The sequence below is a fragment of the Narcine bancroftii genome, chromosome 2, assembly GCF_036971445.1.
Source record: "Narcine bancroftii isolate sNarBan1 chromosome 2, sNarBan1.hap1, whole genome shotgun sequence".
Lineage (NCBI taxonomy): Eukaryota > Metazoa > Chordata > Chondrichthyes > Torpediniformes > Narcinidae > Narcine > Narcine bancroftii.
The window spans coordinates 101,971,433-101,988,636 of NC_091470.1; the positions used below are offsets into that span (position 1 = coordinate 101,971,433).

Sequence of the window (17,204 nt, forward strand, 5' to 3'; positions counted from 1 at the left end):
TAATCAATCACACGCACACATATATACATTTGTGCATAGTGGAATTTAAGAGTTAAGTTTAGAGATAAGAAAGAAATGTTACGTTTTTGAGAGTTTAATAAAAACTATTATTTTGAATTCACCATTGTCTGGTGAATTTTCCATTGTTGTTCTTTTGTTAGTACTAATAAGGTTTGTTAATTTGCAACAACAGCATTCTTACGAAGAAAGGAAGAAACTTGGACCTTGGAGTCTGCTTTGCCATTCAGATTGATCATGGTCACTCATCCAAACTCAATCATTTTCCAGCTTTCTTCCCATAACCACTGAACCAACTCCTTCATGATTAGATCAATCGATTGGGTTCAGTGGTGCAGAATTCCATTAGTTTACCTTAAAATAATCAGAAATGTTGGAAGAACTCAGCCAGTCTCGTGGCGACCATAGGAGATAAAGATATATTACTGATGTTTCGGGCCTGAGCCCTTCGTCAAGGTTTAAGCCAAGACCAGGAAGGCATCAGAATAAAGAATAGCAGCACGTGGAGTCCAGACCAACAAAAAGATGTGGTAAGATAATTAATTTTGGCTCTGTGAAAGGAGATAGGGAAAGGGGGAGGGGGAGAGAGAGAGGAGAGAGAGAGAGAGAGAGAAAGAGAGAGAGAGAGAGCGAGAGAGAGAGAGAAAGAGAGCACACACTGAGGGAAAGGCCACAGGGAGACGAAGATTGGGTTTAACAGAAATTGGAGGTCAATGTAAATGACATCAGGCTGGAGGGAGCCCAAAAGGAAGATGAGTTGTTGCTCCTCAAATTTGCAAGTGGTCTCAGCCTGGTAGTGCATGAGACCACAGACAGACATGTCAGCAAGGGAATAGGATGGGGAATTGAAACCCATTTCCAAGAAAGGCTCCTAAAGGGTCTTAGGCGTTGAAAGCTTCTTGATCGTATTGGAGGTTTCAATCTGGTGCTTAGAGTGCCGATCTTACTTCCTCAAAAAACTCAAATTAGGCTTGTGAGGCATGGCCTGACCTTCACAAATAGCTATGCGTTTGTCCTGTATCTGTGTGGGTTTCCTCCCACCTTCCAAAAACATTGGAGATTTGTACCTTGATTTGTACATTTGGGTGGCACATGCATATGGGCTGGAAGAGCCTGTTGCCTTGCTACAAATTAAAAGTATGGGTTGAAGAGTACCAGGTGTTTGTTATCATCATAAAAAACATGCACTGACTCTTGGTTCTACTAATTATAACTCATCTTTCTTTATTCAAACACAACCAGTACCAGAGAGCAATCAACCTTGCTAACACAAAAATAAGAAATAATCAACTTCTTTCTTCCAATTACACAAAAAATATCAACTTGCAAACATTCTAAATGTCAAGTTTCCTCCAAAGGCTTTGCTCACAGCCCTGATGAGCATCTGTGATTCTGTTCATGAGAAGCCATCCATGTCTTTACAACATCATCCACCTACCATAAAGAGGTAAACAAGATTCTGAGTTTGTCCAGCACTTTTGTGTACTGCACTGTCCACTATAACATTGGACAACAAATTTTTTCAAAAGGTTCGCTTCCCCAAAAAAATTGGGTATTATGATAGACAACTTCAAGCTGAATAAAAAGATTATTTTGGATTTCCAGTATCACGCTGTAAGAGGTTGGAGAAATATATTAACTTTTATTGAATTTAGCATGTTTAATCACATCATGAAGCTAACATATTGTATTGGTTCAACTGACCTAAAATATTTTGACGTTGATTTTTGTTTGTACTCAGCATCTGATGCTGTTCGTGTCAGCATCCAACAATAGTTGGCCAGCATTGATGGATTCCAGTTGCCCTGATACCACTTTTCCATGGTTGCAATGTTTGGTGAAACCTTTCCCAACCAAGATCAGCAAGGAAGACAATAAATGCTATTGCTAAGTACACTTTGCTATTGCCTTTAAGAACATGTGTATAATCCAGTGGTTTTCAAATTTTTTCTTTCCACACAGATCCCTGTGCCATCGGTGCTCTGTGATTAGTCAGGGATGGCTTAAGGTGGGAAGGGAAGGTTGAGAATCATTGTTCTAAACCCAATTGTTAAAGAAATATTTTGCTTGAGAAAAATTGTCATTGGCCCATTTCCTCTGGAGTTCTGAAACTGTGCACATAACGTGTCAATTAGATAGGATTAAAACAGTAGTTTTCAAACTTTTTCTTCCCACCCAAATCCCACCTTAAGTAATCCCTTACTAATCACTGAGCACCGATGGCCTAGGGATTACTTAAAGTGGGATGAGTGGAAAGAAAAAGTTTGAAAACCACTGATATAATCTATAATCAATGTAATGCATATCTGTGTTTATAGCCTGTCTGCATCTATCCTGACTAAACATGCCCAGAGCTAAGACAACATTCGCATAGCATCTGCACTAAGTGCATGACCAGACATTCTTTCAGACTGACCACAACAGCTTGTTTTGTTGGAAAGGTAGTTAAAGTACGGCACAGGAAATCACAATAATAGGTTATATCTAAAAAAAAGTACAAGGTAGGAATATTTTAAGGTGATTTTCATGATCAGAAGCCAACATCCACAAAATACATCCAAAAATGTTCAGGAAGCAAAATCTTTGTTGTCCAGCGTAATACATTCATTGGACAAGTGAGGACTTTCAGTTCCATGCCAAATGAGAATGTGTGGATTCGTTATGAAACACAAACTGAAGGTCTCCCCTTCAAGGGCTAATCCAAGAACAAATTTAGAATAAAAACGAGACTACTGGCTGTGTTCTCAACAGAACTGGTAAATGTATTTCTGGAGCTTCAGGCCATTCTCAGAGGACTGAAAATTTTCACCAAGTTTCAAAATTGGCCCCCTCACTCCAGCCTCCACTTCAAAAACCTAGAAGAGAAAAGAGAACAGTCAGGTTATAAAAAAATAAGTTACACTGGGAACACCCCACAGGTCAGGTAGCATCTGAGGAGAGAATCAGTTAATGTTTCTGGCCTGACACTTCATCACTAAATATACATCAGAGAGACTGGCCACAGATTGGGAGATCACTTCGCTGAGCACTCTCGCTCTGTCCACATCAGTGACAGGGATCTCCCAGTGACCGACCACTCCAATTCTGCACCCGACCCCCACACCGACATGTCTGTCCATGGCCACATCTTCTGTAAAACAAGACTACCCATAAATTGGAGGAGTAACACCTAATTTTCCATCTAGTCACTCTCCAACTGGATGTCATTAATTCCAGTTTCTGCTAGCCTACTCCCCGTTCTCCCTCTCATCCCTTTCCCTCCAGCTCTCCATTCAGAGCCATTCCCCCCCACCACCTTTGTTTACTGGTGTGCCCTCCCTCCCTTATCCACATTACTTCCTACCCATGGGATTGTACTCCTCAATGCCCTGAATAATTTTATAAACCTCTAAAAGACACCCCATCCCTCAGCTTCCCATGTTCTAGGCCATGTTCCCACTCACATACCACCTTAAGTAATCGCTTACTGACGACAGAGCACCTCTGGCTTCCTATAAGAAAATAAACATACCGCAATTGTAAAATAACAACTAAATTTAGAAGGACAATGAATAGACAAAAAAAAGAAAAAAATATTCACAGTAATCTGAGGCGGGGAAAAGAGGCCATGACTAACAATAATGTAAAAAGTCCTTTTGTGCTATTGGAGCATTTGTTAACACAGGACTTTTTTTCCCCTGGAAAAACAATTGGGACCTTCAAGCTGAACACAAAGATAATTTCAGATTTGCTGCATCACGTAGGAAGTTGGAGAAACATTAAATAAACTACTTTTGAATTTAGCCTGTTTAATTACATCATGATGCTGACACATTGACCTAAAAATGTTTTGCCGCTGATTTTCGTTTGTACTCGGCATCTGATGCCTCTCGTGTCAGTGTCCAACAATAGTCAACCAGCATTGATGGATTCCAGTTGCCCTGATACTGCTTTTCCGTGGTCGCAATGCCCTGGTGAAATCTTTCACTGTGTTATTGTAGAGATCGTCGAAAGAACCAAAGACTTGATCCAAACCAAGGCTTTTATTAGCAAAAGACAGGAGCTCTTCACAGGTGGCCGACCCATCTGGAATGATCCGACCTGGCTAGGGACACAACCCTTTAAGGCACAGACAGTAGGCGTGGCGAAGCTCTCAGCCAATCACTGTAAGCACAGTCATTACACTCTAGATACTAGGTCTGTACTATCACACCCGGTCCCTCCCCCACCATTTTGAACAGCCTGCCTACATTTTTCCATATCTCAATGAAGGACTCAAGCCCAAACATGGGTGATGTATCTTTGCTCTCTAAAGTACACTGTTTCACCTGCTGAGCTTCTCCAGCACTGTTTTTACTTTCTTTAAAATTACATTATGCTTCATGGCCCTGAACCATTGAACACTCCAGCAGAGAAACAGGCCCTTTGGCCTATCTGGTCTGTGCGGCAACCAGTCCCTATCCCTCCCATCTACGTAGATAGAACACTACAGTAGATTACAGGTCCTTCGGCCCTCGATGTGGTGCCGACCCATATATTCCTTTAAAAAAGTACTGAATCCATCCTGCCTCGTAACCCTCTATTTTTCTTTTACCTATGTGCCTCTTAAATGCCCCTAATGTTCAAGCCTCCACTACCATTCCTAGCAATGCATTCCAGGCACCTACAACTCTGTGTTAAAAAAAACTTACCCCTGATGTCCTCTGGTGTTTGCTATTCCTGCCATGAGAAACAGGTGTTGGCTGTCTATCTATGCCTCTCATAATCTTGTAGACCTCTATCAAGTCTCCTCTCATCCTTCCACATACCTATAAACTGAGCCTGGATTCATCGCTACAGCTGGCAGCTCAAACCACACTCCCACTCCTCTCTGTGTGAAGGAGTTCCCCTCTTACATTCCTTTTAAACAGCTCACTTTTCACCTTTAACCCATGTCCTCGGGTTCTTGTCTCACATCAGTGGGAAAAGTCTGCCTGCATTCACCCTATCTAAATCCTCAGAGTTATGGACCTGTTCAAGATCCTCCAAATTTGGCCTCACTGATGTCTGATACAATTTCTCATTTTCTACAGCTGCTGCCTGCCCAACATTTTCCATTTTTATTTCAGATTTTCAGAAACTGTAGCTTTTATTTTTAATTTTCAGAAACCATTTGGCTTACCGGTTCATTCACATTTACAGTAAGCAACATGACTACATATCATGGTTCAATAACCTGTTGAAATATGTAAAGAAATTTCACCAAGAACTAAAGCAACCACAAATGTATGCTCAGATAGTGAATTTCAAACAATTTCTGCCCACGGGCTAGTCATCGTGTGTCCAAGAACAATGAACTGTCAATTCCAAGTCACTGTTACTGATCTCAGCTTTGCGGGACCATCTTGGGCAAGGGGCAGTTCATGCTCTTTGACTGTGCTCATGTGCAATTAATAGCCATGGGGCATGTTCGACAAGGGCAAGCCACAGATTTTCTGCACGCTTGCCATAGTGGCGGAGTAAGACTTGATTAAATCTCCATCCAACTGTTGGGAAATGCTGATGGTTTGAGATATTGAGTTGTCTGTGACTGTACTCGCTGGAATTTAGAAGATTGAGAGGGGATCTTATAGAAACATATACAATTATGAAAGGCATAGATAAGACAGAGGTAGGCAAGTTGTTTCCATTGGTGGGGGAGACTAGAACAAGGGGACATAGCCTCAGGATTCGAGGTAGTAGATTTAGGACAGAGATGAGGAGAACTTGCTTTTCCCAGAGGGTGGTGAATCTGTAGAATTCGCTGCCCATTGAAGCAGTGGAGGCGACCTCAGTAAATAGATTTAAGACAAGGTTGGATAGATTTTTACATAGTAGGGGAATTGAGGGATATGGGGAAAAGGCAGATATGTGGAGATGAGCCTATCATCAAATTAGCCATGATCTAATTAATGACAATAGCACACTTGATGGGCCGGATGGCCTCCATGTTTCTCCTGCTCCATTTAAACTCACCAGAGCTCTGGTTTTCTACATTCCCTTTACACTCACCCAAAACTAGATTCCTGCACTCCCATCAATTTCACCAGCACCCCTCTTCCTTTCCTTTACACTCGCTTTGGCCCAGTCTTTTGCATTCAATTGAAACCTACCTGGGCTCTTCACTCTTTTCAAACCCCCAGGACTATTTCTCAGCCCCTTTAAAGCCACCAGGGCCATTTCTGCACTCTCTTTACACCAGTGGTTCTCAACCATTTTCTTGCTACTCACATACCATTATGTATTCCCTCTGCCATCTGTGTTCTGTGATTAGTCAGGTGGTGTGTGAGTGGGAAGAAAAAGGTTGAAACCCACTGTTTTAATCGTACCTCATTGACTCATTATGTGCATGGTTTCAGAACTCCAAAGGAAATGGGTCAATGACAATTTTTCTCAAGCAAAATACTTTAATAACAATTGGGTCTAGAGCAGTGATTCTCAACCATCCCTTCCCACTCACATCCCACCTTAAACCATCCCTTACTAATCACAGAGCACCGATGGCAGAGGAATTACTTAAAGTGGGATGTGTGTGGAAAGAAAAAGGTTGAGAACCACTGATTTACACGGACAGGGAGCCCCATTTACCACTCACCCATATTATACCATTGTGTAACATCTAAATCAAGTGAAATACAATGTTGTGGGATCAATAGAAGTAATCTCATATATTTGTGAGAATCCATCAATTTGGCACCAAAATCCTGAGGATACTGCATTATGGAATTGGTGTCCCAAATTGCAACTACCAGAGGATATCTGTATAAAGTGAGGGGAGAAAAGTTTAGGGTAGACGTCGGGACCAAGATTATTACAGTGAGTAGTGAACACATTGTCAGGAGTAGTGGTGGAAGCTGGTACCATGGGGACATTTAAAAGACTCTTGGACAGGCACATTGTTTTACAAAATCAACTATTCTGAAATGTTTGTAAATATTTAACTTGTGCCTGCTGCATAACATATCCTCAGTAAAACGATTAGATTGAATAGTTTTACAGATTTTACAAACCCAGCATTTTGTGGATTTTAAGTGTTCTTTCATGATGTTTTAGACATCTGGATGAAACCTAAATGAAACATGGAACATCCTGATCCAAACTGTGTTTCTTTACTCAGTACAGCATTCTCAGTATCTGGGAACAGTATACTTTGTTCTACAATATTTATCCTTTACGATAAATCCTTTACAGCGTCTTAACAGTTGTGTAGATTCTTCAAAAGCAATTTTATGCTAGGGTTATGGGTGTGAAGTTGGGAAAGTTTAGATTGTTAATTGGGCTTATACAGGTCAACATAACATCGTGGGACGAAGAGCCTGTACTGTGCTATACTGTTCGATGTGGACATAAACTGTGAATGAGCTTGGGAGCATGGTGGGCAAGTATTGACTGCCCATTTGAATCCATGAAGAACTGCATATCCCCAATCACATTTGCAATGAATGAACAAAGTCCTCCACCTCCAGCAGGGGTCACAAGCAGGAATTCCCAGTGCAGCTTTCGCTGTCCAAAGTTTGATGAGTTAGTTTTAAAGCCCTGAGAATCTAACTCAGAGGATTTGTGGCTCCACATGATTTGCTGAATAATGTGATACCTGCAAACTCAGCACTCACCCCCAACTCCTTGAACATTCTTACAACGCTGTGAGCAAGGGACAGTCTGGCACTTCCTGTAAAACATTAAACATACAGCTCAAGCCAGATTCATCTCTGCATTCAATTTACTGAATTAAAAGAATTTAGAATTTACTGATAAAAAAAGTTTTATGATCTAATAGTTTATAAAATCTAAGAATAGTATACGAATGCCAAGAACAACAACAATCCCAAACACTCTCTCCAAATCCTGAAACCCTGGTCACGTTTGGAATTATAGCCTCTTGAGCAAGTCATCAAGGCTTCCCCTCTCATCTCTGGCATGGCCTTTGATAAACTCATTCAGTTTCATCAACTGACTCACCAGGATGCTCTTCTACCTGGGTCTGCAAAAATGTAAACATCTTCACCACACACTGGGACTCTAAAAGAAAATAAACATAGAAATTATTTTGAAAGACACAAAGACTGCAGAAGTTAGAACCTTGAGCAAGCAATGAGCTGCTGAGGGTCTCAACATGTCAGGGAGCATCCAGAGTTAGAAATGGTCAGGGCACGTTTCGGGTCAGGATGCTTTCTTGAGAATGCAAGGGTGAAATTTTCTCCACAGAGTTTCTCCAGCAGCTCAATGAAATTATATTTTAAATTTAGACATAAAGCATTTTTTGGCCCACAAGCCTGTGACACCCAACTACACCCAAATGACTTACAAACCATGTATGTTTTGAAGGGTGGGAGGAAATTGAAGTGCCTGGAGGAAACCCACACGGTCACAGGGAGAACATACAAACTCCTTACAGAGAGCGCTGGAGTTGAACCTTGATCACTGGCTCTGTATCAGTGTTGTGCTAACCACATAGCCATATCTTTGAATACGTGCACTACTATAAAATACCAAAAGGATGACTTCTCCTCTGTAAATTATAATTCTTAAATTTGTCTGGACCCAAATTAAGGGCGATATAGATGGATAATTCTGAAACAACAAAGTTAAAAGCCATACTTGAATGTGGGATCATTCACTCAGCAGTAGGAGCCTTAGATCTTCACCCTTACATGTCCAAAGAGCACAGTAATGAACTAATTATTAATAGAAAATTCTACCATAGTTTCTTATTCTGAGCCCAGAATACACAGGACTATAGGTGACAGTAAAACTTTTGGAGGATAAACCAGGAAAGAGCATATCAACCACACCTAGTTTTGAATTAATATTTTTATTAGCTGATAACTTTTGAATACTCTTCTTGACCAATCCCCCCGACCACTCCACCTGGCCACCCTCCCCCGACCACTCCGCTTGACCACCCCCCACCCCACCACTCCACCTGACCAATCTCCCTTAATCACTCAGCATCATTTAGGCAACGTTCTAGTGAATCTTTTCTGAACCACTAGCTTTTTAACATCATTCTTCTAGTGTGGTGCCAAAAAGTCCACACACTAAAATTCAAATGCAGTCAAGTACAACTTTAACATGTTTAGCTGTTGCACTCAGTGTCATGTCAATGGAAGCAAGAATGCCACCTGCTTTCATCATCACCCGTGTGGCTACTTCCAGGAAACTACATACATGTACCACAACACTTCCTTGAGCCCTGTCCATTCAACTTCCCAAAATGCATCACCTTCTACTTGTCCGAGTTACCTGTGTGAAATGGTCAAATTTTGTGGACCAATTATTAGGGTAAAATTTAGGGGATCAACTATTGCATGCATATTACTTCCGACAGTGGTAAGTGTCAGCACCATTCGAGGCGTCGGGATTTTGAATGGGCGGGTGGGCAGGACTGGGTGGTAAGACCGCGTTTGGTGCTTCAGAAGCTTGGATGGGTGGGAGGCTGGGGCCAAGGTGAGGGTCTGCATTTGAGGCGTCAAGGGCTCCAGTGGCCAGGCGGCAAAGCCCAAAAAATAGAAGGGGTCGACTTTTACATGTGATATCTAGAAAAATACCAGATTTGAGGGTAAAAAAATGGGGGGGTGATCATATTTTACATGACTGCATATTGACTAATGCATGTATATATGGTAAATTCCTTCTGTGGCCCTCTTTTCCAGTTTATCTAGATCCTGTTCCAACCTTAGACAACCTTCTTCATTGATATGTAGTTAACAGCTTAATAATTGCAAACATTTTTATTTTACTTATCAACACATTTCATTATTTCTTTTTTCTACTGCTTATCAGACCCACTCTTCATTCTAGATATTACAGACCAAATAGACCCACTTTGATCATTTTACTCATTCGCCACTAATTTTTAATATCTTCCATCTCCTAGGGCAACAGAGAATTCAATGGAAATCCTATTCATACCCCTTTAATAAAGACCTTTTCTTTTTATGTTGTACATCAATGATTTAAATTATGAAATGAATAGATTCCAGGCCAAGTTTGTGGATGATGTGAAGGTAAGAGGAGGAGCAGGTAGTTTTGAGAAAACCAGGAGGTTGCAGAGGGAGAAAGGGCAGAGATGAGACAAATGGAATGCAATGTCAGAAAGAGTCCAGTCATGCACTTTAGGGAGAAAAAATAAATGGGCAGACTATTTTCTAAATGGGGAGGAAATTGAAAATACCCAGATGCAAAGGGAGTCCTCGTCCAAGGAGATAAACTTGCATGTTGAGTTGGTGGTGAAGGTGGCAACATTGGCATTCATTTCAAGAGGAATTACAAGAGCAGGGATGTGACTTTGAGGCTTTATAAGGCACTGGTGAGACCTCACTTGGTGCATTGTGAGCAATTTTGGACTCCTCATTTAAGAAAGGATGTGCTCACGTTGGAGGTTCTTTAAGATGATGCCAGGAATGAAAGGGTTATTGCACAAGGAACAAAAGTAAAAACTCAATGCTGGAGAAACTCAGCAGGTAAAACTGTATACCTTATATACCAAAGATATTAAAATGTGTCAGACTTGATATGAGCAAAATATAGGTAGGTGCCCAAACAAAATTGTTGGGGGTGGTGGGGGAAGGAGACAGTCCCACTGGCAGATGGTAATAGCTGGATAGCAGAGGGAGGGACATTTCTTGGTCTACACTTAATGGAATTTGGGGGGAAGAAGGAGAATCTCATTGAAACATTTTGAATATTGAAAGGCTTTGGCAGAGTAGATTTTGAAATGTTGTTTCCCATGGTGGGAGAGTCTAGGGCAAGAGGGCACAACTTCAGGATTAAGTGGCGTCTGCTTAGAACAGAGGTGTGGTGAATCTGTGGAATTTGTTGCCACAGGTGGATGTGGAGCCCAAGTGTCATTGGATGCACTTAAGGCAGACATTGGTAAGGTTCTTGATTAGCTAGGTTATGGAAAGAAGGCCAGACAGTGGGGTTGAGTGGGAAAATGGATCAGCTCATGATTTAATGGCGGGGCTGAATAGCCTATTTTTGCTCCTATGCCATATGGTCGAATTCAATATTACATTTGGAAGACGCAACGTGGTGCACGACAAAGAAAATGTAAAGCTCTGACCATCATAATCTGATGCCACTTGATCACCAGAGTTCAGCATCACACTGACAAACCTTCTAGTGGGAAGTCAAGTTGGTGCAGCAGACCTGCTAACGTCCCGTAGGTCTTCAACACGGGCTGCAGCAAGCTGAGGAGGAAGAAGAAAAACGAGTGGCTCTTGCAAGTCTGCCCCAGCTAAAAAAGAGAAAAGCGAGCAGTTAAACTGCAGGAAGCATCAGTGTAGCCCTTAACTACTCATCCGATTTCTGTACAACTCAAGGGACTCAAGGTTCATGAGATCACAAGATAAAATTACACCAATGACCATGAAGCAGAGACGTCCCCATAGTTCTGTTAATTAAACTTTTTAGATTATTTAAGAGTTTTGACTTGGTGATGCTGCCCACATCTGATCTTACCTTTCTCTTCCATAGTTCCTACATCTGACTGTGCAGAATAATCCTGACGTAACCTATTCTGTGCTATATTTCAAGGCTGAGACTCTCCAGAAAAATGAAAACATACATCCTAATTTAAAAAAAAAGGCTCTTCTGCCCATGCGCCCACACCAATTAACCTACTAACCTCATATATCTTTGGTACGTGGGAGGAAAACGCAGCACCCGGAGGAAGCCCACACCGTCGCAGGGACAGCTGGGTCATTGGGGCTGTAATAGCATTGTGCTGACCATTACACCCACCATTACTTTTGTGGCCTTCTCTACATTGAAGAGACGGGAAGATTGGTTCATTGAACACCTATGCTCTGTCCACATCAGTGACAGGGATCCCTCAGTAGTCAACCATTTCAAATATGTACCCAACTCCCACGCTGACATGTCTGTCCATGGCCTCATGTACTGTCGCTCCAAAATCACCAGTAAATTGGAGAAGCAACACTTAACATTCAGTCTGGGCCCTCTCCAACTAGCCCACTTCCCCATCCCTCTGCCTCTCTTCCTCCATCTCTACAACCTTCCTTCTCCATTCACAGAGCATCCCCTCCCCTTTTTGGCCGATATACCCTCCCTCCCTTATCCACCCATTACCTACCTGTGGGACTGTGCTCCTCCTCTGCCCCTCTGCCTATCATTTTGTTGCTCATAACTTGAAGGGTTCAAGCCTGAAACGTTGGTTATGTGTCTTTATCTTTGTACACTGTTTGACCTGCAGGCCTTCCCCAGCGTTGTGTTTTTACACTAACCAAAATGAGACAATGTACCTTGAAATAAGTCTTCATGACATCTTCTTCATATTCACTGTCAGAATCACCAAACTCATCCATTTTCCATGTCAGTTCCTTGGAAAACCGTTTCTGCCAAGTATCACATGCTGGCTTGTTCTCATTCTACCAACAGAGGAGACAGCATAGAGAATCTCCAAGTTATATATCGTGAGAGGTTCTGACAATAAACCTGAAATTTAATTTAATTCGGCTTCTGTGCATGGCGATTACAGCTGACCACGCATCAGTATCCAAATGCTCATCACCTGCCTCTTTAAATGGTCAAGAGTCAGTTACCTTTGACCCCAGCTTGCTGAAGCCATTGTAGAATTTTCACCACCTCCAAGTTAGGTTCAGCTACTCAGCACACAAGCATTTTACACTGGGCTGCTCTGCACACATCATTCCACATTAGGAAGTGTGTTTGCTAACCCAGCCATACGTTCAGTCAGAAAAGAAACAGGAGTAAAAGTCTGCAGACACCGTGATTTAAGTAAAATCACAATGCCAATTCATCACACCCTTGACATCTTCCCCTGCGGCCGCAGTTAAGTGCCATACTTGCGCTCATACCTCTTCCCTCGCCACCATGCATGGCCCTAAACAGTCCTTCCAAGTGAAGCAGCACTTTACAGGAGTCATCTACTGCATCCAGTTCTCCTGTTGTGGCCTTCTCTACATCAGAGACTGGATGCAGACTGGGAGATCACTTCACTGAGCGGCTTTGCTCTGTTCACATCAGTGACAGGGATCTCCCAGTGGCTAACCATTTCAGATCTGCACCCCACTCCCACGCTGAGATGTCTGTCCATGGTTTTTTTGTACTTTAGAACCCAGATCACCCGCAAATTAGAAGAGCAACACCTATGTTGCCATCTGGGCCTTCTCCCAACCGGATAGCATTAACACCCACTTCTCCGGTTTCTGCTAGCCTCCTCCCTGTTCTCCCATCCTTCCCAATCCCTCTGTTTTCTTTCCTCCAGCTCTCTACCCCTTCCTTCTCTTTTCACAGAGCCCATCCCCCTCCTCCCCGAATGCTGGTATGACCTCCCTCCCTTATCCATCTATTACCTCCTGCCTGTGTGGCTCTGTCCTCTCCCTGCCTTTTACCTCCACAATTTTGTTCAAGTGTTCCTAAATTTTGCTCATACCATGATGAAAGGCCCCAATCCAGAAGGTATTTTTGTTAAATAAAGAACCCTGTTTGACCTGCTGAGTTTCTCCAGCGTCGTGTTTTTACAGAGAAAAATACATGGATTTTACAATCAAAACTGATGGTGAGCCCAGTTAGACCCTGCGGTATCAAACCCTATGAGTCAAATAAACCAGTAGCTAGAGTATTGAGAATGGTTTCATTTCGGAATCTTTTAAGTTAACTCGATCAACTCGTCAAGGTTGTCCTTTATCACCAGCTTTGTTTGCGTTAGTGATTGAACCTTTAGCACAATTGATAAGACAAAATATACAGATACAAGGTATGAAAGTTTTAGATGAGGAGTATAAAATTAATTGATTTGCCGATGATGTATTGGTGTATTTAATAAACCCAGCTCAGTCACTTTTGCATTTGAAGGAATGTTTAATACAATATGGATGTCTTTCTGGATATAAAGTTAACTGGGAAAAAAGTGAAATATTACCGGTAAGTGAAGGAGATTATTCAGTTTATAAGAATATTATTAATTTGAAGTGGACTGATCGAATTAAATATCTGGGTATAATTTTGAATGTTCATTATCAATCTTTATATAAATTAAATTATGCTCCATTAATGAAAAAAATCAAAACTGATTTGATTAAATGGAAAGATTTACCTATTAATTTAGTGGGAAGGATAAATACAATTAAGATGAATATCTTTCCGCATATACAATATCTGTTTCAATCTATTCCGTATTTACTTGATAAAAACTTTTTTTTGAGATTTAAATAAAATGGTTAGGGAGTTTTTATGGAGGGGTGAATTTTTGAGAGTAGCTTTGAATAAATTAACTTGGAAATATGAGTTAGGGGGATTACGTTTATCACATTTTCAAAATTATTATGAGGCAGCCCAACTTAAATTTATTAGCTCATTGATGGATTTGGTACGGCCTCCTAGTTGGGCTAAAATTGAGATGGCAAGTATTTCTGAATTTGAAATACATCAGTTTTTGTTTAGGTGGAATATGAATTTGTTACAACAATATAAAGTGCCTATACTAAAACATTTAATGAAGTTATGGATAAAGAAAAATAAAATGATAGGTTCTAGGGGTAAATTATTGGCTTTGACTCCGTTGTATAATAATCAACTTATTTCTTTTTCAATACATAATCAAAGTTTATTACATTGGAGATTTTAAAGGTGTGAAAAATTTGGGAGATTGTTTTAAAGAGGGTAATTTTTTATCTTTTAATCAGATGAGGGAAGATTTTGGTATTAATAAGAATTCTTTATTTCTTTATTATCAAATTTGATCTTTGGTAAAATGTATGTTTGGTAGAGATATGATTTTACCTAAAATGACTAAATTTGAGACTTCTCTTATGAAGGTACCAGAGAAGGGTTATATTTCATTTATGTATCAAATATTACAGGATGGTATGGATAAAAAGGGTTGGGATAGATCTAAAATTAAATGGGAAATGGATATTGGTTTTATTTTTTCTGAAGAGGATTGGTTAGATATCCGTTATGATAGTGTAACTAGATTGATAAATGCACATTATGTAATGATTAATTACAATTTTTTACATCAATTATATTTGACACCTGAAAAATTAATAAAATATGGTTTTAATGAATCAGATTTGTGTTTTAGATGTGGTGATACGGTTGGAACTTTTCTTCATGCTGTTTGGTCATGTATACATGTACAATCTTTTTGGAAGAAAATTCAATCGTTTTTAGAATATCTGTATAAGATTAAAATAGTTTTAGATCCAACAGTATTTTTATTGGGTAGTTTGCAACCTCTGAAAGGTTTGGGATTAGATAAGTTTCAGCTTGCTTTTGTATATTTAGCTTTATCTGTAGTGAAAAAATGTATTGCTAGTACATGGAAAGATACAAATATGATTGATATTAATAGATGGCATGAGATGAAATATTGTTTAATAATGGAAAAATTACATATGTTTCCCATGATAATTATAATTTTTTATTAATAAGTGGCTGTTATATTCAGAATATTTACATTTCAATTTATATTGATTAGATTTTAATATGTATATTTAACTTTTTTTTAATATTTTTTCTTTTTTTATGGCTCTCCTTAGGAGAGTTGGCTGAAGGGGCAGGGTCCTTTTCTTTTTAATATATATATATAGAAAAAAAATGTTAATGTTCATGTTTAATTGCTGTATACGTCATATATTATTTGTTTTTTGAACGAATAAATAAAGTTTTAAAAAACCCTATGAGTCAAGTGGGGGAAAAAAATGTTAAATTTAGATGTACAAGTTCAAAACATAAAATAGAAAGAGACATGCATACTAATACTGTATTACTTAAAAACAATACAAAAATTGTCGCTAATTAACTACAGTAAAACCCATGGAATCCAGAATTCAAGTATCCAGCAAAAAAATTTAAGAAAAATAAATTTTCAAAATTAAAATAAATAATAGGTAAGAAATATATTCATTCAAAATCGTACAAGTAAATGTTCTCTGAAGTAACAAACCTTTGGTGAAGATGGGAGCAAATATTTCAGCAGTATCACTTCCCGTGGGAAGAAGCTGTTACCTAATGGTAACCTAATGGTTCTGACTCTAGTATTCCTGTATCTCTTTCCTGATGGCAGTAGCTGGAAGATGCTACGTGCAGGGTGGTAGGGGTCATCACTGATTTTGCAAGGCTCTTTTTAAAGAACAATCCCGGTAGATCACATCAGTGGGGAATTGGGGAGGGGGTGGGGGCCCAGTGATTTTCTCTGCCACTCTTATGGTCCTGTAGATTGACCTCCTATCTGATGTTCTTGTCAACAGCAACTGTACCACACTGTGATGCAGCCACTCAGGATGTTCTGAATACAGCTCCTGTAGAAAATTGACAGGATGGTGGCCAGTCTTTATGCTATGTGTCCAGGATAGGTCCGTTCTTAAGTGGATTCCAAGGAACTTTTGCTCTCCACCATCAAGCGACTAATGTGTGGTGGAGGGCGGTCATCCATAAGTTCACAATCAAATCCTTTGCCTTGCCTAAGTTAAGACTTAGGTTATTATTCGCATCCTATCATGAGATTTCCCACCTCTTCTCTGTCATGCGACTCATCACTGTTGCCGACGAGGCCGACGACGGTCGTGTCGTCTGCAAACTTCATGACTCTGTTGGAGCTGGATCTGGCGTTGCATTCGAGGGTCAGTAGCGTGAACAGGAACGGGTTGAGCATTCTTCTGCCAACCCAGATAGACCGTGGTCTTTCTGTTAAGAAGTCCAGAATCCAGTTACAGATGGGGGCATCGAGTCCCAGCAAGGATGGCTTCTCCACCAGCCTCTGGGGTACGACCTTATCAAAATCAGCAATTAATGGTAATTGCTTCTCTCTGTGCCAAAAAGTCAAATCTGACCTTTTATACCTCTTTCGAATCTTCTCTCAACTTTCTCTCCTCTTGGTAAAATAAATCAGAGTTTCTCTAATATTATCTTCTATCTGAAACACTCTATTCCAAAACTCATTCCAATAGTCTCCTCCACATTTGGTTTCCCCCCTCCCCCCATTGATGTGATCTACCGGGATTACTGTGTCTGAAGAGGGCACATAAAATCACTGAAGACCCCTTCCAACCCGTACAGAGCATCTTTCCACTGCTCCCTTTGGGGAAGAGATACAGGAAGATCAGAGCCAAGTCCACCAGGGTGAGGAAACGCTGAACAACCAAAGGAACTGACGACACTAACCATCTGAGACTCTCATGTTCATGAAAATATATATT

General features: G+C 40.4%; 1 protein-coding gene across 5 annotated transcripts in view; it reads right to left on the reverse strand.

Moving 5' to 3' along the window:
• Nucleotides 1–1,640: 1,640 nt before the first annotated feature.
• The window catches only part of LOC138754017 (glycerol-3-phosphate acyltransferase 1, mitochondrial-like), a 63,656-nt gene continuing 48,092 nt past the window's right edge, over nt 1,641–17,204 (reverse strand). For all 5 annotated transcript variants that reach the window (XM_069917729.1, XM_069917730.1, XM_069917731.1 and 2 more), the window contains 5 exons: nt 12,282–12,407; nt 11,134–11,254; nt 7,975–8,034; nt 7,629–7,684; nt 1,641–2,873 (listed from right to left, as the gene is read on the reverse strand). In XM_069917729.1, the coding sequence (XP_069773830.1) occupies nt 2,763–2,873; nt 7,629–7,684; nt 7,975–8,034; nt 11,134–11,254; nt 12,282–12,407 (474 nt within the window). In that variant the 3' untranslated portion in view covers nt 1,641–2,762. The remainder of the gene's footprint in view (nt 2,874–7,628; nt 7,685–7,974; nt 8,035–11,133; nt 11,255–12,281; nt 12,408–17,204) is intronic.